We start from the raw sequence: 27,308 nt of genomic DNA, 5'->3' as shown, positions 1-27,308 counted from the left end.
GTCTAGACAAGAACACCACACTGTACCATTAAAAGTGCTTAGGCAAGACTCCTGTCTCTACATTTACGTACCTCTGTAACATAATTACATAATTATAAGTCGCTATGGATAACTGTGTCTGCCAAATGTCATTAATGTACAGTGTGTCACAGTGCGCAACAGTCAGCATTAAGGCCGAATTCTGTGGCAGGCAGGACCGAAAAAATCTGAATACACCAGCTGATTTTAGGCCAATGTCAAGACTTTAGTTGGTTTTAATGGAAAACCCAAAAATGTGTCAGTTTGTTGCCAATATTGGAATGGTGTAAGTACATTTTAGCGGTAGCATGCTAATGGAATTTTCTCGGACCGATAAGACAACCTGGTCACTAACTGAATTTCTGCCAGAAGACTCTGGAGACATGACTGCAGCAAGGCACACATTTAATATTGACAAATAATGAGATGGAAACAATGTTAGAATATGTGGCATTGGCCCTTTTATCAGCCCAGGTCTTGCAACATCGGGACTCTCGCAGATCCTGCTGAACTTCTAGGCAGGGGCAGAGCCGTCGGGACCAAACTGGTGGCGGTGGGGATGAAGAAAGGAAAGATGTGACGTCACTTCTGAAAGCAGCAAAAAAGCTTAAAAAAAAGCAGCAAAAAGCTAAAAGTCTTTTAACACAGGTGGAAGCTGGTGATTGGCTGAAGAAGGATAATGCTGCATTAGAGTCTCCTGGTAGAACTTTTGCTAGAGCTAATTTTGACCCTGAGGGGTTCACTGAGTTTTATTTAGAGAGCTAACTGTGCTAGCTAACAATTCTGAACATTTACATTTATGGCATTTAGCTGACACTCTTACCCGGGCCGACTTACGAGGTTACTCGTATTACAGAGGTGGGCCAATGCAGTGTTAGGAGTCTTGCCCAAGGACTCTTATTGGTGTAGCAGCATAGTCATCCAGACCAGGAATCAAACCCCAGTCTCCCACATGGTGTGGTAGATCAGTGGCAGGTAGTGGTGTTATCTGTTGTGCCACACCAACCACAGAAGAAGATTAAGGCCATGATGTAGCAGTAGGAAGTAGAATAACTGACACAACAACAACAACTAAAAGTAACAGTGACCAAGTGTGTTTATATTAGTCCAATTAGTGCAGTAAAATCATTAGGTATTAGGTTAGCTACAGGAGAACATGAACAATCATTGGTTTATTGGTTTGGGAAATGTCCTGCTCCATGGATGTAGGTCCAAATTTTGGTCAAGACTTATCTAGAACTTTGTTTTATGTTGTTACTGGTTAACAGGACAATAAACCAGCCAATTTATTACTTTAATAATTCTTTCCTAATTATATTTAGTTTTGCTTGCTACAGTATTAAAATAGAAAAGCATATGAACCATATAAACTCGTAAGCTGACTCAGAATCAAGATTTAGTGGCATAGTAAGTCAATACATACAACCACTAAAGGCTGTCTATATATAGGCCTACTATATTTCCCTCAGCCTTTGTCCCAAAGCATATGAAGTGGTTTTTAGTCTGATACAGATGTTCAGTTGTACAGGAAACCCAAGCAGTCTGCTGACTGAGTTTCATTAAAGTGATAGATAGCCCACATGTGAGTCCACTTGAGAGTTTGAAGTGTGCCTGTGCATTGCCTTACAACAACGACATGAATAATTGAATAAGTATTAGTGTGACAGCCAGTATGTGGAGTGCAATTCAGAAGGTAAGGGGGTTTACAGGGGCTCGAGGAACCAAGGTGGTGATATGTGAATGGTTCTACTGCTGTAAAGTTGAGAAAAAATCAGATGAATCAGTTGATTGCCTTGCTAGTTTTTTTTTTTATTGCAGGTTGTCTGGAACTGAGCAGATTAAAGATGACTGGGATTTGGAGTTCAGGGAGATTTTAAATAAATAAATAAACAGATGTGTTAATAAAAGTCTAATTTTTGTTTACAGGCTACTTTGGTGTGTGCAAAGTGAACCTGATTGAGAAAGTGATTGATTATTGTTGATTAAAGGGTATAGTGTAATTTTATTCAACAGACCCAGATTTGTCTTACTTCTATGTTTGCACAGTTTCCCAGTGTGTCAATGTTAGATTTTGCTGTAAAATCATTAGCTATCAGCTTAACTACAGCAGACCATAAACAATCATTGGTTCAATATTTTGGGTAATGTCCTGTCCCCCCTGCTGGTACATTCTTAGCAATAAGGTTCTGTGTTTAGCCAAGGACATTTTTGTCTTATTTTGATATATAGAACCATTAAACCGATTTCTCCATGCCAAGCATGAGTTAAACATTCATGGCTCTCTTAATATCCTTTGTTATTACTATTGGACCCTTAAATAACCAATTTCTTTAGAATGCATAAAGTGGTGGTACTTTATATTTGGAGTGCTTTCAAAGTTCTGAGTAATTTGTAAAAATCCTGTGTAGTGAGCTTTGAAGGAGACCAGATTTCAGTGTTGAGCCTTCTGGAGGTGCCGTGGGCTTAATTTAGCGAAACGCTGACAAAGGGAGGTGCCTACCTCATGACCCCTGTGAAGAGCTTGCAATGCAGTGGATGGATAGAATATGGATGGTGGGGATGGGTTGGGTGTAGGTATTATGTGTGGGTTATTTATCTGTTCTTTTAGTATTTCATTATAGCATTGTCTATGTTTTTCTGTAGGTCTGACTACTCAACAGTTGAGAGATCACAGCAACATTAAAGTGTAAAGTAGTTGGTGGTTGATGTGGGCTTAACCAACTGAAGCACTGACGGAGGGAAGTGCCTAGCTGGTTATTCCAGTGAATTGGTTGTAATGTTGTGGGTGATTAGAATGGGGGTGAAAGGACTGGTGAACTGACCTGGGCCCAATGTATAAATCCAAATATAAGGTGCAGGATGTTTTCATCTTTTTCTGTAGTGTTTCACTTTAAAGGCTCTTTATAGAACAAAAACCAAAGTGGTTCATCTCTGGCATCCCTCCAATTAGATGTTCTTGATCTCTTCATTTTTGAGGGCAAAACTCTTGTTTGGGTCATATTAGATAGTTCTTCACTGAAGAGGTATTTACAGAACACCATTACCATTACTTACAGTGAGTGAGAGGGGTCTGGGGTCTTTTTGCATGATCTCATTTGAATAATGCTAACTGGCCCATGCTGGTCTTCATTCGTTAGCGTTTTTAGGTGAAGTACAGTGCTCTGTTCATCTGCAGAGTTTGCATTCAGAGCACGATCAGGTCAGCTCACCAAATTTCCATTAGAGTTAGTGCAACTGAAGATCAATCACCTCTCTCTTTTTGTGTTTGTGGGGAGCAGGGGTGAATAAGTGAGTCTTCACATCTCATCTGTCCTTGCACCCTCTTAATTTCATTTGTTTTGCAAAATTATGTGTTAGGAAAAATTGTTGGTGATATCTACTGTATGTTTTGTGGGGAGAAATTGATGGATATTTCGCCCTCCAAAGCAGTCACAAATCAAAGTAAATTGCCCCATCAGGAAGGACAGTTAATTGCAGAAATGCATTTATGTCATGGATGATGGATAAGCTGTAAAAATAGCCTCCAAATTTCATTACGTCCACCTTTCACTAGTACCAAAACAAACACGTAACCTTGCGCCTTGAACCCTGTCATAGAGTCTAAACGCTGGAGACATACAACGGCCCAGAAGAAGCCGAAGTTTTAGATTATGGTTTTGAACGTGTGCGTCACCTTCTATCCGAAGAGCTTTCAGAACAATATCTTCCATCGACGCTCATACACCTTTAGGGGAAGACGGACATATTCACACACACATACATACATACACGGACTCCTGCCTCCTTCTCCCTCTCCTTGCCACGAGCCATCACTGAGCACGAGGGCCAGACCTACCTGTAGACGAGGCTGATGTGTCTCGGGCGTCATGTCTGCTGTCAAGGCGCGAGCTGAGAGACAGTGATGGCGGGCCCGGTGAAGCCCCAGTGAGCAGGAAGGGTCATCCTTCAGCCTACAGACAGGCTGAGAGACAGCCACATGGCAGACATCTCCCAATGACAGCCTGTCACAGGCAGGAGCTCCACCATACGGCCCCGTCAGCCCCTCACCTGACGGAGCTCAACCCACCATCGGGCCTAACTGAGCAGGATCTCACGTCACTGTCAAACCGACACTGGTTAAAGGTGACGGATTTGCATTTTTACTGTACGCCCCATCTGCACATCTATATTTTAAGAGCAAGTTTTAATTATCTATGCAGAGCTGTCAATGACCGTGCCTTTGCTGCCATCCAGTCAGAAAGGAGCTTCTGTGCTCATGAATGAGGTCTCTGTATTCATTAGAACATGTTATTGTCTTAATGTTGACTTTTGCGTGTGCTGCCATGTCCTTCTGTGACCTCTCTCTTCATTAGATTTGTAAGGGTCATCAGGCATAACATATAGGTGGTGAATTATGAGGAAATTTCATATTAAAAGTGCATTATTTGTCATGTGTCCACTATTTCTATATAGTAAACATTTCATGATAAATGGACCAATAGAAATGATACAAAACTACAATAACTTACACTGAAGATTTCTGATAAAAGCCATACTCTTAAATTTATACTTATAATACTACAGGCAGAAAATGCAATACTATAGAAAAACCATGTTGGGTTCCTTATAGAACTATGTTTTTTAATAGAGACGTATGACTGTAAATAACCTTTTGAAGGTCTTTTAAACCTTTAGAAATTCTCTCTAACACAGATTTCTGTTACAAACATGGTTCTTTAGAGAATCGTCGTTTTAAAAAGCATTTAAAAATAGGTTCTTTATATAGTTTCTCCATCATAGAGAAGAATGGGGTTCTCCGACACCCCATAAAAAAAAAAAAATAAATAAAAAAAATTTTAAGGTGTTTGTAGGTGACCAAATACTTATTTTCCACCATTATTTGCAAATAAATTCTTTAAAAATCAGACAATGTGATTTTCAGAATTTTTTTCTCATTTCGTCTCTCATAGTTGAGGTCTACCTATGATGTCAATTACAGGCCTCTCTCATCTTTTTAAGTGGGAGAACTTGCACAATTGGTGACTGACTAAATACTTTTTTTCCCCACTATATATGTAATGTAATGGTTCCTTAAATGTTAGAGAGCTCACAAGCCTTTAAACATCTCTTTAAAAATGCATTTAGGTTGTCTTTAGAAAACCCATCGCTCCAAAGAACTTTTTTAAAAAGATTCTTTAAAAAACATTAACAGTAGTTTCTATTTGATGAAGAATAATAATTTAATCATTTAATCATTTAAGTTGTCATGTTCTGTGTAGAACCACTGCTTTTATTACAGCACTTTTTTGTAAGGGTGTGTGGAAGTCCTGTGTGGTGGTTCTTTAGATTTTAAAGATGGCTTTTATACTCACACACCTTTAAAAACAGTTCTCTAAAGATACGATAATTGAGAGGCTGTTCAAGGAAAAGTAGTTCTTCCAAGGTATCACTTCACAAAGCCCTTTGAATTAAAATTTTTAAGATTAAATTTTTTAGAAGAACATTTAGTATGCACAGCTGGACAAGGTGAGGGTGAACAGAGGGATGAGAAATCAGCTCTATGTGCCATTTATATGAGCAGGGGGGGTTAATATAGTCTCAAGAATTAGAGTAAGAAGTCTAGAGTTTCCTTTTTTTGGTCAGTCGCGGGGTCAGCGTAGATTGCTCAGCCTTATCGGTCTTGGCCAGCATGACATTATTCACAGTGCACAAAGCCCTTGTTTGCTGAACGTCTTAATTAAACCCAAAACAAGACTGTTTACAACACAGAAACAAAAGCGCCTCCCTGCTTTTCTGAACCCGTGTCCTTCACCGTTGTTTACATTCTCACCACTGTAGCCTTGCTTTACATCTCCTCTTAACAGATTTGTGATTGTTTGTGAGAGTCCTAACCCGAGTCGGTGAAGGTGAGGCATGTTGCCTTGACGCGAAGCAAGAGCATGATGTTACACAGGCCGACACCTGACGTGGAGAAAAGGTCATCTGCTCATCACGGATCAAACCAGAAAACGGGACCTCTCAAAACACAGGCCGAGCGAGGGCAGGAGGAGACCAAATGGAGCCTTCACAGTGGCACTGATGGACATGTGGCTCAAACACACCCCCCTGTGAACTCTGGGTAGGGTGGGCGTCCTGCTGGCAGGTGTCCCTTCTGATTTCAGATGCTGGGTGACAGGCATGCGCTTTGGTGGGGGGAGAGCAGGAAGGTCCCTGTGATGATACCATTACAGCTCACTCCTTAGCATTTACACTGTTCAAGCAGAGCGTGAAAAGGCACCAAACCCAACAGGAATGAAAGATGCGTTCAATAAGTTATGTATTGCAATGGTTGTGAATATGCTCAGATCGGATGCCTGAAGCATTGTTTTATGAGTGTTTGTAAAGCCATTTATAGTGGGGAGATACATGTAGGGCATTGTTAGGCAAAATAGACCACAAGATAATGTATCTTTTTCCACCTCATTAAAAGCTTTGTCTTTTTTAGCATATTTAAACATCTGAACATTTTGCCTTTATTTAAACAATACTGAGAGATAGAGGCAATATAACTAAATACTGAATAACTGAAGAAATGTCTTATGTGTAATTATTCGATTTTTAAACCACTTGCCAGACTCATCTGCATCTACAGCCTTCTTTCTGAAGGCCTCAGGGAGCTTTCTGGATCTCACCATGGAGATACCACTCATTTCAACAATCAAGAGCCAAAGCAAACTAAGGCTTTGTCTCAATTGCGTACTACACACTAATACTATAAAGTATATACTATATACTCATCTTAAAATATTAACCTACTAACCCATTTTCTTCTAATAGGATGTTCTGAAGAGTTGCTATGCCAACATACATCACTTTAAGTTTTCTAACTAGTGTACTTGGCAGTACTGACTTGGCTGAAGTTCGGTTTGCAAGTACAAACTCCCGAAGGTGGGAGGACGCTGTACAGTAATTCTGCAAATGGAACAGCAGTATGGTGCATAATGCATTCTGGGATATTGGCTGTGCATCCTCGAAAACATGGGCGGGACGTTAAACACATCCGGGCGTTCGGACAATACTTGACTACGTGTGAACTTTTAAATTGAGCAGTACTTGGGCTGCAACTGACAGCCAAGAATGCAGATTGAGAATCGGTCATTTTGTCCAGACATGCAAATCTCCTCCCTTTCTCGTTTGCATTGCATTGTGAGGTAATAGTGTCTATTGTAACCACACTCAAAAAACATCCAGTTTTGAGTATGCATTTTGGATATTTTAGTGTACTTAAGTATAAATGTAATGTTTTTAGCTATACTACCTGCGACATACTCAGAAACAAATTAGTATTAGCAATTAGTGTGCAATTGGGACATACAAGTTTAAATTCTCTCATACTATGTTCTAATCATTTGCAGATATTGTGCTGCACCTGGTTCTAATTTTATACTTAATAATTTATAATTAATAATAAATGTGGTGTGTCCTAACTATTTCCTAACATAAAAAAATGCATTTCTATTAAATACATTTGATCAGATTTACGTGTTTAGTTATATCACCTCCAGCTCTCAATATTGTTAAAAAACAATAAAGACAATGGTTTTCATGGGGTGTCCTAATATTTTCATGATATGTTCCAAGACTGTCCCGTTTTATTATTATTAACATTACATAAATAACTCAGAAGATGAGTTTGGGTTCACTGATGATTTTGGATGCTAAAAAAAATAATAGCTAAATGTGCATTATTGACACCGACCCCTGGTTACTATCACCACCACTGTAAAGAACCCCGGGTCAGTAAGTTTCTCTATAATGAACCATTTCACATCAATCCCTGCTGAACGATGTTGTTCATGTTCATGTTGTTCAAAATATGAAGTCTGAGAAATCAGTGGAATTCCCCATTAACCCCTTATGCTCTTTATTACACCCTCAGGATTACTACATGCAAAGCAATGCAAACGGGCCGAGTTGTTCCTAGGTTATAACAGCGGGGGGAAAAGCCAGGAAACCACCAGTTCTGAGGAGTTTAGGAGGTTAGATTTCAACATAAAAATAAACAACTTGGTTTTCACTCATGAGGATGAAAAATGAGCCTTGTACAGAGATGTGCAGCCGAGACATAAATCTCTGCTTTTCCTGTCGAGTTATTTTGTGTCTTTCTTGGTCAGTTATTGATTATGGTGTGGCTAAGATTGATTTTCACTCTCTCACCCTTTCCCACCATAAACATGGGAGACAATAGCATGTAATGTGCAGGCATGTGCATGTGTATGTTCATGTGTTGTCTGTATATATATATATATATATATATATATATATATATATATATATATATATATAAATTGAGAGGATATATAAATATAAATGTATATAATAATATATATAAACTATATATAAACTAAATACATATTTTTGTATTGTTTCAGAACTATATTGTTTCAGTTCACACTTCATTGTGACTACAAGTGTTGCTAGCCTCCGTTGTCAAGCACTCTCCAGCTCCATTCTGCAGCTGCTCATTCAGTCGATGTCGATAGCGGGCCTTGGTTTGGTTGGGGTGTGATCTATGTTGCAGTAAATGTAAAAATCAAAGATGCTCTCATACAGCTCTGTGGCAGCAGGATGATGAATGATGTAGATGAATGGCTAAACAAAGAGCATGCAGTCTCTGCCTTGGGACCAAGCACTTTACACAGAGCTGGCACACAGAGCAAATGCAAAAAGCAAATGAATGTGCTGAAAATGCATAATTAACTGAACGCTTATTCATTTCTCACACACAGACACACTTCAAGGAACTGCAATGTCTGATCATCCAGTTCTCATCTTCTGTGAAATTTCCACTAAGATTTTTAGGGGTTTGGCTGAACACTTATCAAATAATGCATTTCACTAGAAATTAAGGCTATAGTGTAGACCAACATGTTTCCATATGGAAAAACCCATTGCTGCCTTTACTGGGGATGGGATGTGTTGACATTACTGAAAATCCAATCATTACAACACCAAATAAGCTATAATATCTATTATATATATATATATATATATATACACATTGAGGGAGGAGTTATAGAGTTTGATGGCCACAGGTAGGAATGACATATATATATATTCCATCTAAATGCACCACAGAGCGCCTCAGGACGTCATTCCTACCTGTGGCCATCAAACTCTATAACTCCTCCCTCAATGTGTGACACTATGGTTCCTCTTTGCAAAACTCAAAATATGCTGTTCATATGAACAATAACAGTAGTAATGTAATTCATTTTAATATTTTACTGTGTGCAATAACTCAGAGGCGCAATAATTACAACCTCTACAACAGGAGAAGACCATTGTAAGGTTCCTTCTGTCTGCCAGGAACAGAAAGCTGAGGCTGCAGTGGGCACAGGCTCACCAGAGCTGAGTAGTTGACACATACACATTCACACATGGTTTCTCAAAGGTAAGGAACACCCAATTAAAATGAAAAGGGTTTAACAGACAGTGATCAGTAGACACAAGGAAACATGGCCTAACAGGTGTCCCCCTTCAGCCACAGCTTGTGTCTAAACCTGGATCACTGTGTACTAAATCACTTTCGTTTTATATGGGTGTGTCCTAACTATTAAGACAACCCTCTCTTCACTTGCTCTCTCTCGCTGTATATACATATATACAGCTAAACATGTGTGTGTTTGTATAGTGAGAAAGAGAGAGTTGTCTTAATAGTTAGGACACACCCATATAAAACAAAAGTGATTTGGTACACCTGTATATATATATATATATATATATATATATATATATATATATATATATATATAATTTATTTACATTTATGGCATTTAGCAGACGCTCTTATGCAGAGCGACTTACAAGGTTACTCGTATTACAGAAGTGGGCCAATGTAGTGTTAGGAGTCTTGCCCAAGGACTCTTACTGGTGTAACACAGCATAGCTGGGAATCGAACCCCAGCCTCCCACGTGGTGTGGTAGCTCAGTGGCAGGTAGTGGTGTTATCTGTTACCACACCAACCACCATATATATATATATATATATATATATATATATATATATATATATATATATATGCATACATACATACATACAATTAGTTATATACCTATATATATATATATATATATATATATATATATATATATATATATATACATACACAGGTATATATCTTATTGTTGTATATATACCTTGTATATCTAATTTTAGATGTCTATCTTTTATGTAATCTAGCAGTTGTGTCCAGGTTCATGGACACATTAGATTTTTAAAAGAATGACAATTGACTTCCACTGAAAATGAACTTTACAGGAGGTCATGTAACAAAATTAAGAACAATTTATTTAGGATCATTTCTGTTGATCATCATGACATTTTAACATATTATGTTAATTTTAGTTATTTAATTTTTTCATTATTTTATTTTAACAGCTAAATTCAGACAAGCTTTTTATCTGTCTATCTAAACACGCCACTGCTGCTAGAGATGGTGGAGAAAAGGTGCTTCCTCTGGGCTTTCTGTGAAATCAAGCAACACTCTCAGTCATCTTAGAAGTGTGTAATTACCGAAACAGCCGAAGCCGTTTGTTCTCCTCCCTTGTTTGTTCCCCCGGTTTTGAGCGGTTTGGTCTGAAGGGTGCTGCTGTGGGAGCAGCGCGAGGCGGTGGTGGGAGTGTCCCACACTTGCACGTCCAGGCAGATCTCGGCTGCAGACTTTTGAGTGACGTGTTCAACCTGAGGCGTGACTGACTGCCCTGCTGTTCGCTTTAACGTCTGGGCGGACCGACCCAGTCTCTGAACAAAGGACAGCCTGCGCGTGAGCCGCGTACCTGCTCCCCATAACGCGTCAGCCAATGTAGCGCCTGCCCTGCGAGAGAGTCGTGGCTGAGAAGATACGTGGCGCGGTTCAAGGGGAGCGAGCCTGTCTCTTCTTATTGTGTGTGGAGATCTCGCGCCTCTCCGCCTCCGTTAGCCGTTAGCATGACCAGGAGGAAACAGCACGCGCCTAAACGCGCGGCAGGTAAGGCATCACCTTAGTCAGCTCCAGCTTCAGCTCCAGCTGCAGCTGCAGCTCCAGCTCCAGCTGTTAGTGCTAGCTGCCTCAGCTTTTCCAGGCTGTAAAAAGTGGACTATGTGTGTTTTTTATGGAAGGTGTGTTAAATTAGTACATTCAGGTCCTAACCCTAGGCAGGTGTGAGCTGCAGTTTGTGGCTCCAGGTTTGTTTACTACAACACTGTAGCTAATGCTGTGATGGAGTCTGTGGAAAAATGTCTGACTTCAGTCTAAAAGAGGCTAAAAGAGAGAAAAACAGGGGCTGGACTCTCAGTTTTGGTCTTTTTCTTCATACACTTGGCTGTAGAGACTAATTCAGACGTAATAACCTCGTTAAAGTCAAATGCAGACGTTGTAACGTCTCTCACAAGAACACCTGATTGGCCCAGACAGGCCAGGGACATGTGCAGTTTATAAAGAGGGCTGTTATTGTAGAAGTAGCAGCACAGAACTGTTGGGGTAAAGGAAAATTGCTTTTACAGTAGATTTGTATGTGTGTGTGTGTCTGTGTGTGTGTGTGAATGAGTAAGTGAGTGTGTGTAGTGAGGAGGGGGGTTAATGGAGGGGTATGGCTTGCTCCGTTAGACTGGCCTGTCAGAACAGCTTTGTCTCATGTTGGATTTAATTGTTATCCCCGTGACAGCCTCATCCATCAAAGGCTTTAATGGTCAATCAGAGCGAGGCCATGTGAGTGCTCTCATTCTTTTCCCATACGCTTGCCGGGGCTTTTATTTCATCAGAATGCTTCAGTGGGATCTACACATTTTCATGGATGTGAAACAGAGGGGGGCCAGAAATATCCTCTTGAATATTGAATTATTTAACCCCTAGTTCTAAAAACCAGGCCTAAACCAGGACGAAAGGTACTGCTGGCGCTTACGTGGGGTTTGGGACATCGCTTTTGGACAAATGATTCTCCATTAGAGGATGAAGGGAAATAGCAAAAACCTTCAAAAATTATCCTGTAAAATATCCAACTTTACAGGAGATCTTCACAAAATCTTCACAACTTTTAATAGAATATTTGATTCCAGGTCATTATAGAGCTTTTCTATTGGTCCGTTAACTCCATGATAATGGATTTCCATTATGTTATATATTATAAGACTTGCATGCATGTATGTGCATGGCTATCCTCTCTCTCTGTTACATGTGCACACTCTCGCCCCTTGGCTTCCCAAGGCTTGTAAAAAGAAAAGTCATTTTGCCAGCTTCATTAGTACACTCCTAATTAGCTGTAAACGTGATGGATTCCTGACAGCTGTAATGATTGGAGATGACAAGCTGTGGGCCCTGTCACCAAGTCAAATTAGGTTTCGGCTGCTATGATGCAATCAAGTTGATATTAGCTGCTACTGCTGGCCTTTACTATTGCTTTAACCTAATTTAGAACTTGAGGTGAAAAATGAGCTTTGGTACCAACCTTGATTGATCCAGCCTCAATCTGTTCCGCTGTCAATCTTTTAAGAATTTCTTTTAGGCACCATGTATTCATCTGTTCCCAAACAACTGTGCTTTGTTCCAGCCCGCTGATTTGGGTGGCGCCGATTGAGTCAAGCTTGATTAACGTGAGTTCATCTGACACAACCACAAGGCTCTTACAGGCCACACTAACCAAAACACTTCTCAGAAAGTCTAATCCAACTCCCACGTCAGCTTTGGGCTGGATTCCAGGCCTTGCTCTCTGCCTCTGTGGGGGAGATCAGAGGCTGTCAGCTCTGAGGTGTGGAGGAGGTCATCCGGACAGGCGGCCATCAGTCATGCGTGAGTGACGCAGAGACTGCTTTTCATGATGGAGGTGATGAAAGGGAGCGAAGATATCTAGGCCCACCATTTTTGCAATCACCCACCGTGTCTGCATTACCAGACATGCCTGTAATAGTGGTCGTCGGCTCCCACGCTGCTGGAGTACCGTTCATTAACACTGCAGCTCAGCTAATCCATCTCAAAGTCCAGATTTGAAGTTTTTAACTTTCACATAGAGGACCGTTGACATCCCTGTATGGTTGCGTCCAGCCAAAGTAGTTTGCATACATGAGGGCATCACTGTTTCTTTGTACTGGCGCAGGATGGGACACTGCTTTGAATTCTTAGCCCTAAAATAATGGATGTTCTCCCACCATACTCCTACAGTGTTGAGTGATGTGGTGGATCAGTGCTTCACCCTGCATCTGTAATGAACGTCCTTAATGATCTGGCGTCCCACAGTGATTGACATATGCCTTTTGAGCTCCATCACACAGGCCTAACCCCTGCCATGAGGACTCTGGCACTCTGATCGTGAGCTAACAGCAGGCAGAGGAAAGGTGAATAGACTCCCATGTACTTTCACACACTCTCCAGATGCTCAGTTATAAAACTGAAAGACCTCCAGAACAAAGAGCATACATCATGATTAATGGACCAAATGAAAGAGTTCAAAATTACCTGGAGTAGAATCTCCTTACGTTAACGTGCATTGGATGTAGGATTGGTCTTTTCCAGGGATGCATGATGACACTGACATGTTATTATAATGATATTAATATTTAGCCATTATTTATAGAACGGTTTTGGTTCTTTGCCTTGTAGAAGAGTTCTTTGCATTGATGTAAAATCTTTTGTAGATGGCCTGGTTTGGTCAGTTCTTTTAAAATTAGGAGTCAAAGAACCCTTTTCAGTACTACACTATATGGACAAAAGTATTGGGACACCTGCTCATTCATTGTTTCTTCCTTAATCAAAAGTATTATAAAACAGTTCATCCAGCCTAACCTTTTGTTAGAGTAACTGTCCCTACTGTCCTGGGAAGACTATCTACTAGTTTTTGGATTATTGCTGTGAGGATTTGATTGCATTCAATGACTAGAGCATTAGTGAGGTTAGGATGTTGGATGATCACCACCCCACCTCATCATCCCCAGCTCCCCAACTCATCCCAAAAGTATTGGATGAAGCACCACAATAATTCTAGAGAACACAGTTCCACTGCCCCACAGCTCAGTGCTGGGGGGCGTAATACCTATACTCTAGCCCATGCCTGGTATTAGGCATGGTGCATATAGACTCATGTTTATCTGCTCCAGAGAGTCCTATTCTGCAAAGGTGTAAAATCCTGTTACGACAGCGGTGATGTATATGAAAACACAGCAACATGGATTTAAGTAGTAGCCTCCATTTTAATCACTGACCTTGTAATGAAGGAATTGATCTTGTAATAGATCAGTCCCCATATCTAACTGTCTGATCACTGTGTGTATTGGGGCAAAGCAAAACTCATTGTCTGAGCGCTCACATTAAGCCTTCTGAATGTCGCACAGTTGCGCAAAAGTTCCGCCATTGTGGCAGCAGATGGAGATTGACATCTCTTCGCTGTAACGACAATGGAGACATCAGTCTTCTTTTTACGGAGAAGAGGAATGCACCTCCTTTCTCCAGAGAGGTGCTTTTTTTTCTGTGCGCTCCATTTTGGGAAAGTGAGTCAGTATAGCCCTCAGGGGTCCAGAAACTAAACCCTGGTGGAGAAGATCAGCACCACGCCAAACCGTCAATTACCCTTTCAGCAGAGTCGTTAATCATGCCTCCACCCTGTACTTCTGACACTCTGACACTTGTCATCTATCACACATGCTTTTCCAGACTCTCACAGGACGGAGAGGAAGAAGTACTGTGCCGATGAGACACAACAGGACATTTTGGAAAGAGAGAGAGAGGGAGGGAGAGAGAGAGTGGCAGTGTGCAGGTTATTAAAGATGAAGAGAGGGAGACGACACTGAGGAGGGTCTATAGGGAGAGTCGAGTGTTCAAGAAAGTCAGAGCAGTTGTGAAAAATGAGAAGAGAGCTTTAAGATAGTTGTGCCGCCGAGAGATTTAAAGCCCTGTTGGACGAGAGATCTTGATTAATTGAGGGTTGAGAGATTGGGAGCGCAAGTGTGTGCTAATTTAAGGTAATGCCACCACTACATGCCTGTCGCTGTTCTCATGGCAGAATTTTGAATCGTTTAACCCTTTGACGAGTATGTTCTGGCTACCTGTGTTGGTGCGACCAGAGTGAGTTAGCACAAGCACTGCTGCAGTTCTGTGGCATTCTGTACGAGTTGAGGTAGGATGGAAAATATGTGCGTTTTAAGGAGGCGCTGTATGTTGTAGGAAGACGAATAAGTGAACGGATTTGATGATCTAGTAGAATAAAAGATGTTTGTTGCGTCACGGTCAAAGCTGGAAGATCCCATGGGTGCCCATATTCCATTTTTTATAGCAGGGGGCTGGGGCTTTCAAAAAGTTGGGAAAAGACAATATGGTGCAATTCATAGCTTCATCGCTAAGCTCTTTGCTTCTCAGAATCTGTGGTCTGCAGTTTTCAATATGCTTGTGTAGATTACTGTGTGTGTGTGTGTGTGTGTGTGTGTGTGTGTGTGCGCGAGCAGTTGCTCCAGAGATTACTACCAAGCTTGTATGCGTATGTGTGCACATGCACATATAAGCATTTGTTCATGCCTGCGCATTCCTGCCCTAGCTCAGAGTGACATGCATCACTCAAGCTTGGCTGGCCTCAGTATGAACCCTACCCTGCTCTCCCACAGCTCTGTGATGGATGCTCCTCCAAAGAAAGAGATTAATGAGAGGTAGGAGGCTTGCAGGCCCATTCATCACAGCGAATATTATTTAGACGGGCCATGTAAGCCTGTAACCTGAGAGTCAGAGACACAGAGACAGAGCCTTAGATGTGTGCTCTATGATGGATGGCCTTGCTTTCTCTCCGTTAGTTACTAGACACCAGCTGTCTAGCGGGCGGTCATTGCAGGACTGTTGCGGGACCCCTGTGTTCTTACCCTAAACTAACTTGCTGATCGTACAGCTCTCTGCCTGGGTGCCAGTGTGTGAAATTTCAATTTCGAGCCGCTAAGAGCTCATTAAGGCAGCATAACTTGGGGCCAGAGCTCTGCTTGAGAGGTGGAGAGAGAGGCTGCTCTGTTTTTATGTTAATTTTTCCACTCCCCACCTCTCACCTTTTCCCTCTGGAGGGGAATTATGATTGAAATCCATCTTGCGGAACTCTTTGTTGCTAGGCCATCATCTCAGCAGCTGCTGGCTTTGACTTGCTACAGAATCGCTGCCAGTCACTCTTGGCAGCTGAGGCACATCAGACATACCGTCAAGGGGAAAACAAAAATCAAAGGCATGCGGAGTGATAATTAGAGAGATATGTCCCCTGAAAGGGCATTTTGGGTCAGGTTTCAGTTTCAGTGGAGAGAACACTTTGTCTTTGTACATTTTCCTGTAAATGGTCAGGTTGAAGTATCCTTCACTGAGATGGGAGAAAGAAGAGAGACATTATGTTCACTATAAATAATATTCTTTTTTATATGAACTTTGATTACAATTTAGTCACTCTTAGACACTTGCCACATTGTTTTTTTTTATTACTCTAACGTAATTTTATTTAAGCTGCAGTAAAGCATTAAATACCATTATGGTTATGATTATGATAAACAGCAGAAGGAAGGTTAATTCCATTATTTATTTTTTTTTTTTTTTTTATGTTTACCCCAAGGCAGGTACACTGAGTGCAACTCAGACTTGCCTGTCATCCAGTGATAACACAAAAGAATTATCAGCATCATACCGACTTGATAATTTACTTGGAAAAATGCTTCTATTAGCGCTGCCTCAGGCACACACAATCCTCCAAGCCATTCCGAATCTATATCATTCATTCTGAGTGAAATACATCATGATAGGGACAGGACATTGTGTTGCCTTCGGAAAGGAAAACCCTGAGTAAAGTGGATAATCAAGTGACGAGCGGTATGGCGATAGTTTATTGGGATATTGTGATACATTTTGTTATTGTGATACAAGCTAGCGTATTGTGGATATCACCAGTGCTTAAAGAACCCTGACCAACTGCACATGTCATTACAGACAGTGTAATTAGTTATGTTTGAAACTACGTCATTGTACAGTAACAGTGGTTTTGCAGAATCAGCTGCCACTGCATTTTCTCTGCATTCCTTTGCAATATCATGCTAAATATTTTGTATTGTGAAATTGTTTTGAAATATTGTAATATAATATTTTTACCATATCGCTCACTCATAGTGTTGAGTAGTTTGTTTTAGGTCTATAGCAGTTCTGGGAATGGCCTTAAGGTTTAAGGTTATTTGGCCTTATTTACGGAGATCTCCTAAAGTTATAAAAGTAGTGCTAATTGGAGTGAGATATGTGGTTGTATGGGTAATGTAATTAGGAATGTCCTTATCAGTTTATTTTGCCCCCGATCTGAGTCTGTTAATGCTGATATCAGTCGATATCGATCTGATCTTTGTGTTTGCATAAATAAAACAGCCATCACTATATTTCTAGTAACAGTTCTAGACATTCTGCACTGATTTATTTAGATTAGTAGCGGATTTTCTTACAATTATTATAGTGTGATCCATTAAAATACGCCTGGATCGGATCAGGACATCCCAAAATGTAATGATACATTTCATCCTGGCTGTTCAGTAGACTAATGGTCTGGAGGAAGAAGCTGTCTGGGTTTGGTCTTCATGTTTCATGCTTCTGTAACTGGTTGGTTATAGAAGATATAGAAGAATATATTTTGTCCATATACAGTATTGAGATTGGTAAAGCAGTAAAAGTATGCTGGTCAGTGAGATGGAGCTCCAATGCAGGATTAATGACTGCAATTAAATGTGTTCTCCTTGCTTTGTTTATCATGCTAATCCATCTTTCTGTGAATTTCCAGAGGATAGACCCTGTAATTGGCCACAAAGTAATTAGCCCATACCAAATTCTCCTGTGTACTTTTAAGTATGATGCTTTCAGAAGCGGTGTGGAGGCTAATGACTTGGCACATGGAGCCAGACATAATAGTTAGATAAATCAAAAGCGGTGGATGCCTGTAAATTCCCCCTCTGGCTTTTCTTCAGAGCTCGAAGCACACATCACATTTTATTAACTAAATAAATTACCTTGCTTGTCAATCAAGCTTGAGAGAATAATTGGTTATGGTAGTTGCCTCTTGAGATGGATTATAATTCATTTGAGGTTGTGTTTTGTGCTAAGCTTGTTTAAAGATTTTAACAGACTCTTGCTTTGACTGCATGGTTCAGCAGTTTTCCCATTTTTTCGTTTTCTCTGTACGAGACTTTCCCACGCATGGAACATCATCATTTTTATCATCAGCCTGTTTATCTCAGTCTTGTCTGTACTGTGTTGGATAGACATTGCCTTGTACTTTTATAATAGGAGAGTTTTCCTACAGTCAGTTTAAAATAATGGGAAAAGTTAGCAGGATCAAGTGCATTTGCCCAAGAACGGAGCAATTTACTGCTTAGGGCCCTCTGTGTGTCACCATAATTGTGTCTGGGATATGAGCGGGCAGGAAAATGATCATGTCATTGTATTTACACCTGGTTCACCCTCTTTACAAGCTGCCTTGGAATCCATGCCAAAGCAGGCAGTTCAAATGACATTTTTTGATCAAGGCTGTCAGGAATGATCAGAGGAGATTGGCAGGTAATGGATACCTAGTGACAATCCAAATCTAGAGGGGGAATAAGACTGGCCTGCACCTGCCAGTTATCCTTTAAAGCCCCCAGCCCTGCAGGCATCCTGGCTGACATCTAGTGAGCTGCTAAATGAGAGAAGCGCAGCCTCATAAGATTGTGTATTATCATTTGAAATGAGAGCTATTTGTGCTTTAACACTTGCTGTCCTGTTAGATCTCATGTGTACAATCAGTGCAAGAAAAAGAGAGAGGGATTGTGTGGCTGCTTTGATGCATTTTTGAATTGCCTTTGCATTAGGACCGAAATATCTGACAAATCCAACACTTTCCATTAGACAGAGGAGTGTGACGCGAGTAACTTCACCACAGCTGGGCGCATAAACAAGAACGAATAGAGGGGAACAGAGAAGGGCAAGTTTGGTGTGGCTTTCAAAGGAGCGTTTGTCCCACTTACAGAGTCAGAGTGACAGTGTCGAACTAGTAGGGGACAGGCTGTCAAGAAGGGGGATCGTCAGTCCTAGGGGACGGTTGGTGGATGGGTGCTTCTGAGTTGAGGGCAGCTGGCAGCAAGAGGGGCCACTGTGTCCCCTTGAATCTGTCACATGGAGGTGCTCAGCCAGACACCTTTCTGCCCACACGTCACCTGTCCAAGGTGAATAGTCGTCAGGAGGGATTCGAAGTGACAAGCGGCTTATGCATTGCCATCCTGTGTCTTCCCTCCTAACCTCTCAATGTATTTGTCCACCTTTTCCTTTCCATTCGCATCTCCTCAGTTGTGCACAGGTGTGCTGGGATGTGGACAAGTGGAGATGTAGACTAAGTGGTAGCAGCTGCCTGCCTTTCACAGAAAATCGCATGCATTTCAGCACTCCTTGTAATCATCTGAAGACCAAGAGGGTTGCTGAATGTGTTGGCCATGCAGATGAGGCTTAGCAGAAAGTGTGTTACGATAGTTACCTTCATTAAACCCCCAAGAAAGATTGAGCTTTTTTGTTAATGACATTCTAACATGCTTTTTTTAATGACAGTCAGCTTTAACATCTTTAACCTCTATTTCAAACACGTGCTGCCAACAACAAAACCACCTGATCAGAAAGTGGAGATTTGTCCTGCTGTAACCATGCAAGAAAGAGGCAAGAAGACTAGTGAGGGAGGCCATCAACCCCAGACTACTCTAGAGGCATTAAAAGCTTCAGTACCTGAGATGTTGCTCGGGTTCCTCACCAGTCAAAGCTTTATAAAAAAAAACAGCATAGCGAATTATATCTCAACTACAACTTCAGCCAAAGGTGTGGGAAACTCCCGGGGCAAGAAGGTTCATTAGTGTGATGAGGCCAAATTGGAGCTTTTTGGCCAACAGACTCTATTTTTGGTGGACACCAAATGCAGCACAGAACCACAAACACACCCAGAGCCGGCTCAAGGCATTCTTGAATTACGCGGCCACTTAGGGCTCCAATGCCACCTGGATTCGCCCAAGAGCACCAAGATGCCATGATAAAAAATACATATTTTAAAAATAACATTAAATGATAAAACGAAATGGTATTACACAGGTAAGAGCAGATCTTATGTTCATTTATTTTCATAGTTGGCACACTTGTACTAGGTTAATCATTTCTGCTGTTGGCTGTTGCGACTGCTTGGGTGGTCCATAAAGGCCAGGCCCAAATGAATATCTGCTTAGTGCCCCATAAAGACTTGGGCCGGCCCTGAACACGCCATCCCAGCATGAGAGTAGTCATAGGTGTCTGGGTGGCCTCCTTCACTAGACACTTTCTTGCACGATTACTCAGTATGTGTGTGGACGGCTTGCTTGTTGCTCCAAATTCCTTTAATTTCTTAATGACGGATTTAACTGAACTCCAGGGGATATCCAGTGACTTGGAATGTTTTTGGTATCCATTCAACAAATAATTTTGGCTAATAAGATAGGAAAACATTCAAGTGGTAAATACTTTATATATGAGCTGTACAGTTTTAAATGGGGACTTACCTGATCTCTTTCTTTTCTTTTTTTTTTAGCCTATGATTCAGAAGATCTGAAAGAGACGGCCATCCAAGATGAAGTCATGGAGGTTGAACATTCAGCATCTAGGGAGAAACCATCGGACAACAATGATTACCACAGGAAGGAGTTCCTCCTCAAGAATTCAGAGGATGAGCAGTGCACCGTTACTGCTAAGGTTTCAGAAAATGGCAACGAATCACTCATTCCAAAGTCAAATGAACCCATTTCAAATTTTGAAAGCATGTCAGTCAAAAGTAAGGATGAAGCTATCAAAGACAGTCTCAGTGGGGGATCTGAGAAATCAGCGTGTGGCTCAGATAGTCTGGAACAGATAAAGGCCATCTATAAAAGTTTTCTCTCTCACTCCTATAGCTCTTCCGTGAGTCTGAATCCTTCTCAGCCATGTGCAGAGAAAACATCTGAGACAAGCAGTAGTAGTAGCAGCAGCAGCAGCAGCAGCAGCACCACCACCAATAGCAGCCCTGGGGGTGGGTGCTTTGACTGGCACCAGTCTGCAGTCGCAAAGACTCTGCAACAGGTTTCTGAAAAACAATTTCATCCATCAATGGAGCCGAGTCTTTTTAGCACTGTTCAGCTCTACCGGCAAAGTGCTAGGCTTTATGGGTCCATTTTTACCGGTGCAAGCAAGTTCCATTGCAAAAGCTGTAGTGCATCTTATGATACACTGGTTGATCTGACAGTTCACATGAATGACACAGGACACTATCGAGATGACAACCATGAGAAGTCTGGAAAAGGTGCTAAGACCTGGTCCAAGCCACGCAAACGTTCTTTACTGGAAATGGAGGGAAAGGAAGATGCCCAGAAGGTCCTACGCTGTATGTACTGTGGGCACTCTTTTGAGTCCTTGCAAGATCTCAGTGTGCACATGATCAAGACCAAACACTACCAGAAAGTGCCTCTGAAAGAACCTGGTACATCCATTAGTGGTAAAATGATCTCCTCTTTCAAAAAAAGAGTACCAGTGGAGTTAAACCTAAATAGAACTGAAACTGAGAAGAAAATATCATCTAAAGGGGTTCAGATACATGAAGTTCCTAAGCTTTTTGATACTAATAAGAAGGACACTCTCACAGAGCAAAATGACATGAACAATGCCTTCCATATGAAATCTCAAATTTTGAGATGTATGGAGTGTGGAAGTTCCTATGAATCCTTGCAACAGTTAACAGCCCACATGATGCTGACGGGTCATTTTTGCAGAACCAGCAACTCTCCTCAAAAAACAGGCGAAGGCCTTTCAGAACAAATCCTCATGCCTCATAAAGTTAAACTGAATGACGAAAAGACTGAAACAGAGATCCAGGATGCATCATCCTCTTCAACAATTGGAATCATAAACACACCTCCTGCCTCTTCCCCCATTCAAAAAAATATGATGGATGAAATTCAAGGGAAGATCTGTAAAGAAAAAATTTGTGGAGAGCCAGCCATCGAGAGCGATGCGGCCGAAAGATTTAATATATCTTCAAAATTTGATTATCTTACTGAGGATGATCTGAAAGAGAGTCCAAAGGTTAACCTTGATATCCTCAAGTCACTGGAGAACACTGTTACGTCTGCCATTAACAAAGCACAGAAAGGTACACCAAGCTGGGGTGGCTACCAAAGCATTCACGCAGCTTATCAGCTACAGAATAACGTGAGGCCTTGTCTCTATAACTCAGGCCGTGTTTCCTCTATAAAGCAACCGGGGCATGGTATGGAAGTTCAATCATCGGACAAAAGCCGACTGATGATCTCTCCAAACCCCCCACAGAGAGCTCCTTCACCCACAGTGAACCTGCATGCAATGGAGGAGTTGGTGAAGAAGGTAACAGAAAGGGTTGTTGAGGAACAGAAGAAAAACACTGTCGAGCACGTTTCTCTACAGAGGCAGTTTGTAGCCTCCCCTTCTAGAAGTACTGGTATGAAATCCTCCTCATCCAGTTCCCCAGCAGTTCAGAGTCATGAAATGCTAGGTAATATTGCTGACAGCAAGGTTGCTGACCCTGAGAATCACACAGATGGGAGAAGTTCACAACCCCCCTCCATTTCTTTATCACTGTGCGATGATGGTGCTGTTATAACAAGCCACCCAGAGCCAAAGCAACCTTTCGTTAGTCCTCTAAATGCCCTTCAGTCTGTAATGAATCTTCACCTAGGTAAAGCGGCCAAACCTGTGAAACCAGTCCAGGACCCTATGAGCATGCTTCTTAAGATGAGTAACACCATGGCAGAAAGGGCAGCGGTGGCGGCACCTCCAATGCCAACCTCAAAGCTGGAACCATTAAACCCAGATTTTCAACAAATCGACAAAGACCAACCGATCGATTTATCCAAAGGCAAAGCAAGGCAGTGTGTGACAACTGCTACTCTCCCAGGGAAAGTGCTGAACTCGTCTTTGCCTGGTATGACCCGGACAGATTTAACTGATATAATGCGCACCCCAGTCAGCCCAGTTCATGAGAATGCCCTCTCAGACATATCAGATATGTTACGGAACTTGTCAGAGACTCATGCCTTGAAGCCCCTGGCTCCATCTCACAAAGCAGAGCGGTCTGAGATAGAAGGTGCACACACCCCAGATGAAGGAGATGATGCATCCATGGTGCACAAACGCAAGGGCAGGCAGTCACATTGGAATCCCCAACACTTGCTGATTCTGCAGGCCCAGTTCACATCCTGCCTCAGGCAGACAGCTGATGGGAAGTACGTCATATCAGACTTGAGCCCCCAAGAAAGGACTGTCATCTCCCGCGTTACAGGTCTTTCCATGACAACCATCAGCCACTGGCTAGCCAATGTGAAATATCAGCTAAGACGGACAGGTAGGACCAAGTTTCTGAAAAACGTTGACTCTGGGCAGCCAGTTTTCTTCTGCAGCGAATGTGCCATACAAATCCAGACTCGTTCAACATACCTCTGTCACCTTGAGTCACATCTCGGCTTTAGGATGAGGGACTTGGCAAGGTTTTCTTGTGAGAATATCAACAAGAAGATTCCAAGGCATTCAAAGGACTTATCCCAAAAGCTTGCCATGCCTCCGCTCTCTCCTGCCAGAGCTCCAGAGCAGCTGTACCCAGTGTGATGGTGTAACTGACATTTATATAGGTTGTATGTTGTAATTTGATAAAGAACCTACATACAAACACATAAGGGCATGTTATCATAATGTAAAAAATGATGTGACCCATCCTACAAGATTTATTTGACATTCAATTCTGCTTTGAAGAAAATTGTATGAAATGGAAGGAAACATCTGTATAATATTCTTTAGTTGGCGTGACCTCTGCTTGTTTGGGGATGTGGGAGTTCAAGCAAGTCGAAAGGATGTATATTTGTATGAACAACCGCTGTAGAATTATGTACAGAGCTGCTGTCATTAATTTTTTTTTAATTATCTTTGTTTATTTATTTGAGATTTTGCCAGTTGTTCAATCCATGTCATTTATCTGGGGTTCTTACTGCATAGAATTCTACAAACTTTTTGCAGCCCTCAAATTAATACAGCGGAAGGCTGCAAGGCTGCAAAGTTTGATAATCATGGGCCTAAAGCAGTGGTCTTCTGGAGAGCTACACGATATGTCCAAATATTTGTGGACACCCTTTTCAATGAATGCATTCAGCTACTAAGTTTTACAGACTGCTGACACAGCTGCATGGTGCCAACACACGAATGTTGGCGCCATGCCTAATGCCAAGTGTGGGCTAGAGGGGTATAAAGCCCCCCCAGCATTGAGCTGTGGAGCAGTGGAATTCCAGTGTTTTCTGGAATGATGGTTGGTGCTCCATCCAGTACTTTTGGGATGAGTTGGGGTGGTGATCGTCTGGCACCCTGACCTCACTAACGCTCTTGTTGCTGAATGCAATCAAATCCTCACAGAAATGCTCATCCAAAATGCTATATAATCTATTAGAAATCTATTTCCTGGACAGCAGAGAAAGTTACTCCAACAAAATCAGGATAAAACTCTTTTAATTGCTCTAGATTTCAGAAGAAACAATGAATAAGCAGGTGTCCCAATACTTTTGTCCAGATAGTGTACCTTCCCACAAGCCAATCAAGGACTTCTAAAAGCAGTAATTAGCTGGATCAGATGGGGTGGATTAGGGTTGGATCCAAAGTCTGTGAGTAGATATCTCTTCAGGAGCAGGGTTGGAGACCACTGGCCTAAAGTATTCGCATACTGTTTTGTCACACAGCAGAAAACATCTGTCTGTTGTTGGTGGCTGTTGTAAGCTTATTGCACATCATTTCACTGGTGTTTATCTGTATCTACATTTCAGTTTCTGAATTTTGGTTCAGTGATGTTTTAACAATTTTATTTGATCTGAATTTTGCTGAATGTAAATCCACTAAAAGAACATAGCATGATGTTTATTTCTATATTGTAAAGTGTACAAAATGTTCAGTTTGAATAAACTTTAATTGCAAAATGAAAAGTATTTGGTTTCTGCTGATTCTGAATAGAGTTATAACATGACAACTACATTTTGGGAGAGCAATCATGCCCTGAACTCCTCCTCCTCCTCACATTTGTGACCAACAGATCGCAACCTTCTTCTCCAAACTCACCTCAACTATGGGGGGCTCGGCCTTCCACACTTCTTCCTCGAAGCCACCCAGACCACCCAGTCAGTTCACCTTCCTATAACACCTAAACAGTGCATGGTCCATACTAGCAAATAACACATTAATAAATCAATGTACATCATGACATACATAATGTCGGGTAAGGATGTGTATATGTGAGGTCAACTTAAATAAATACGACTCACTGTATCATAATAATTACGAACAATCATATATGTGTATTTATAGGGATAATTTATTATAAAATATTTTGTTTATTCATTTATTTTTGTAATGATTTATAATGAATTATCCCTATAAATACACATATATAAAATATTGTATAATAAATTGTTTATTATAAAATATGTTCAATTTATTTATTCTTTTTTTTAAAAAATGAATGAATAAAAAAAAATATAATAAAATATTTAGTTTATTCATTTATTTTAAAAAAGAATTTTTTTTATAACAAACTTTTTCAAAACATTATTATTATGCTTTTAATAATTGCAATAATGATTTGAAATATTCCCATAAAAGTATTAAATTGGTGGGAGTTATTATTATTATTATATAACCATTATGTTTAATATATATTTTCAACAGTATTTCACCATGAATTAGGCTTAGAGAAATACTTCAACATCTATAGTTTGAAGCTTTTCTGAAGGCTTTTGCTCAAACCTTAGTCTTTTCTTTTCCGTTGTTGCCGTGGTATTAAAGTTAATCCATTGGTTCTAGTAATGCTTCAGTTATGATCAAATGACTGTGTGGGAACGAGAGAGAAGTGCTCTCTGTCAGAGTCCCATCAGCCTGTGTCACCGCTCTAATGAATATCATCTAAATTGCTTTGTATATTTGAGGAGTTTGGATGTCAATCCAATTTGAGAGCGTACGTTGACGACAGGGGCTCCAACTAATGAGAAGAGAGCTGGCTTTGACAGCGTGATAAGCTTCACTCTGATCAGACAAGTTTGAACAAGAATCCTGACAGAAATGTCTATCAAAAAGTTGAAGCTGAAAGGAATGACTGAATTAGAAAAAAAACCCCACATAAAAACAGTATATGTGTGTGTGTGTGTGTGTGTGTGTGTGTGTGTGTGTGTTTAGAGCACCTGCTTTTGTCATTTCATTCTAAGATAAAATACAGCAGCACATCTAATAAAGAGAGAGACAGGCTTCAGGCTCAGGTTTTTTATTCACTCAGTAAAACACTAATAATAAATAAAGATTAATAACATTCATATAGAAAGTCCAGGTTCTCCATCACTCTCCAAAGCTCTCCTCATGGAGTCTAGTATTATTCAGAGCCCTCATCCAACATCAGTGCTTAATAATTATTTTTCCAAAAATAACTTTTATTAAGCCAATTCTTAATAATAATACCAATAACATTAAACATTTACTAATAATAATGCTAGATGTATATTTTAGGCACAATTTATACACAAAATATAAAGTACGTGACTCCCAGCCCACTCATTATTGACCATCACCTTTTGATTTATACATTCTACTCAAATTCTACATAGAATAATATTTCATTTGTTTGTCTGTGCTCGCTCTATTAACAGTTATGAAGCCAGTGGCATAGAATATCTATTTCTGTAGAATGAAAAAATATGCATTTTATATCTGCCCCAGTGTTCTGCTAAACTCTGGTGTTACATCTGCTAATAGCTATGTCAAACTTCTCTCATTATTTTGTATAAAACGTTAAGGATACACCAACAGTATCTTAATTATTGATCATATTTGTTATTGTAATATTGAGTGAATCTCTTGTTCAAATTTAATGAACAATAATAATAATAAGGTTAAAACCCATAAGACTCAGTGTTTAGATGGCCATGTGAAATCTAATAAATAATGATACATAAATAATATATTAAAAAAAACATATAAGAATTAATAAGCATCCCCACTCAGAAACACAGCTGACCTCTATCCACTAAACACAAAAACAAAACGACCTCCTGCTGGAGGTCTGTTTTTCCTGTGAGTTTAGGTAAGCCTCCACATCGCTCATAACCGCCGCATGAATTTACATTTTTTATGGACGAAATCAAATGAATGAATCATAGTCAGAGTTTCCATTTCAGTCCTGCTTCTTAGAAGCCATGCTCAGCCTCTCCTTAGATGTCAGTTCACATTGTGGCTAGAGTTGAAATGACATGACAG

General features: G+C 40.7%; 1 protein-coding gene across 1 annotated transcript; it reads left to right on the top strand.

Annotated features, from left to right (window-relative positions):
* The first annotated feature begins 10,651 nt into the window (after window positions 1–10,651).
* Window positions 10,652–24,909, top strand: tshz3a (teashirt zinc finger homeobox 3a). The gene is made up of 2 exons (XM_072694982.1): window positions 10,652–11,006; window positions 20,563–24,909. The coding sequence occupies exons 1-2, from the start codon at window positions 10,967–10,969 to the stop codon at window positions 23,637–23,639; spliced, it is 3,117 nt and encodes a 1,038-aa protein (XP_072551083.1). The 5' UTR covers window positions 10,652–10,966; the 3' UTR covers window positions 23,640–24,909.
* Window positions 24,910–27,308: the final 2,399 nt, after the last annotated feature.

This window comes from Salminus brasiliensis, chromosome 13, assembly GCF_030463535.1.
Source record: "Salminus brasiliensis chromosome 13, fSalBra1.hap2, whole genome shotgun sequence".
Taxonomy (NCBI): Eukaryota; Metazoa; Chordata; class Actinopteri; order Characiformes; family Bryconidae; genus Salminus; species Salminus brasiliensis.
Note: the sequence above shows the minus strand (reverse complement) of the source record. Positions and strands in the feature narration are given on the sequence as shown.

Coding starts and splice junctions, on each gene's coding strand:
- tshz3a (XM_072694982.1), top strand. CDS start 10,967: ATGACCAGGAGGAAACAGCACGCGCCTAAACGCGCGGCAG. Junction 11,007..20,562: donor CGCGCCTAAACGCGCGGCAG/GTAAGGCATCAC, acceptor TTTTTTTTTTAG/CCTATGATTCAGAAGATCTG.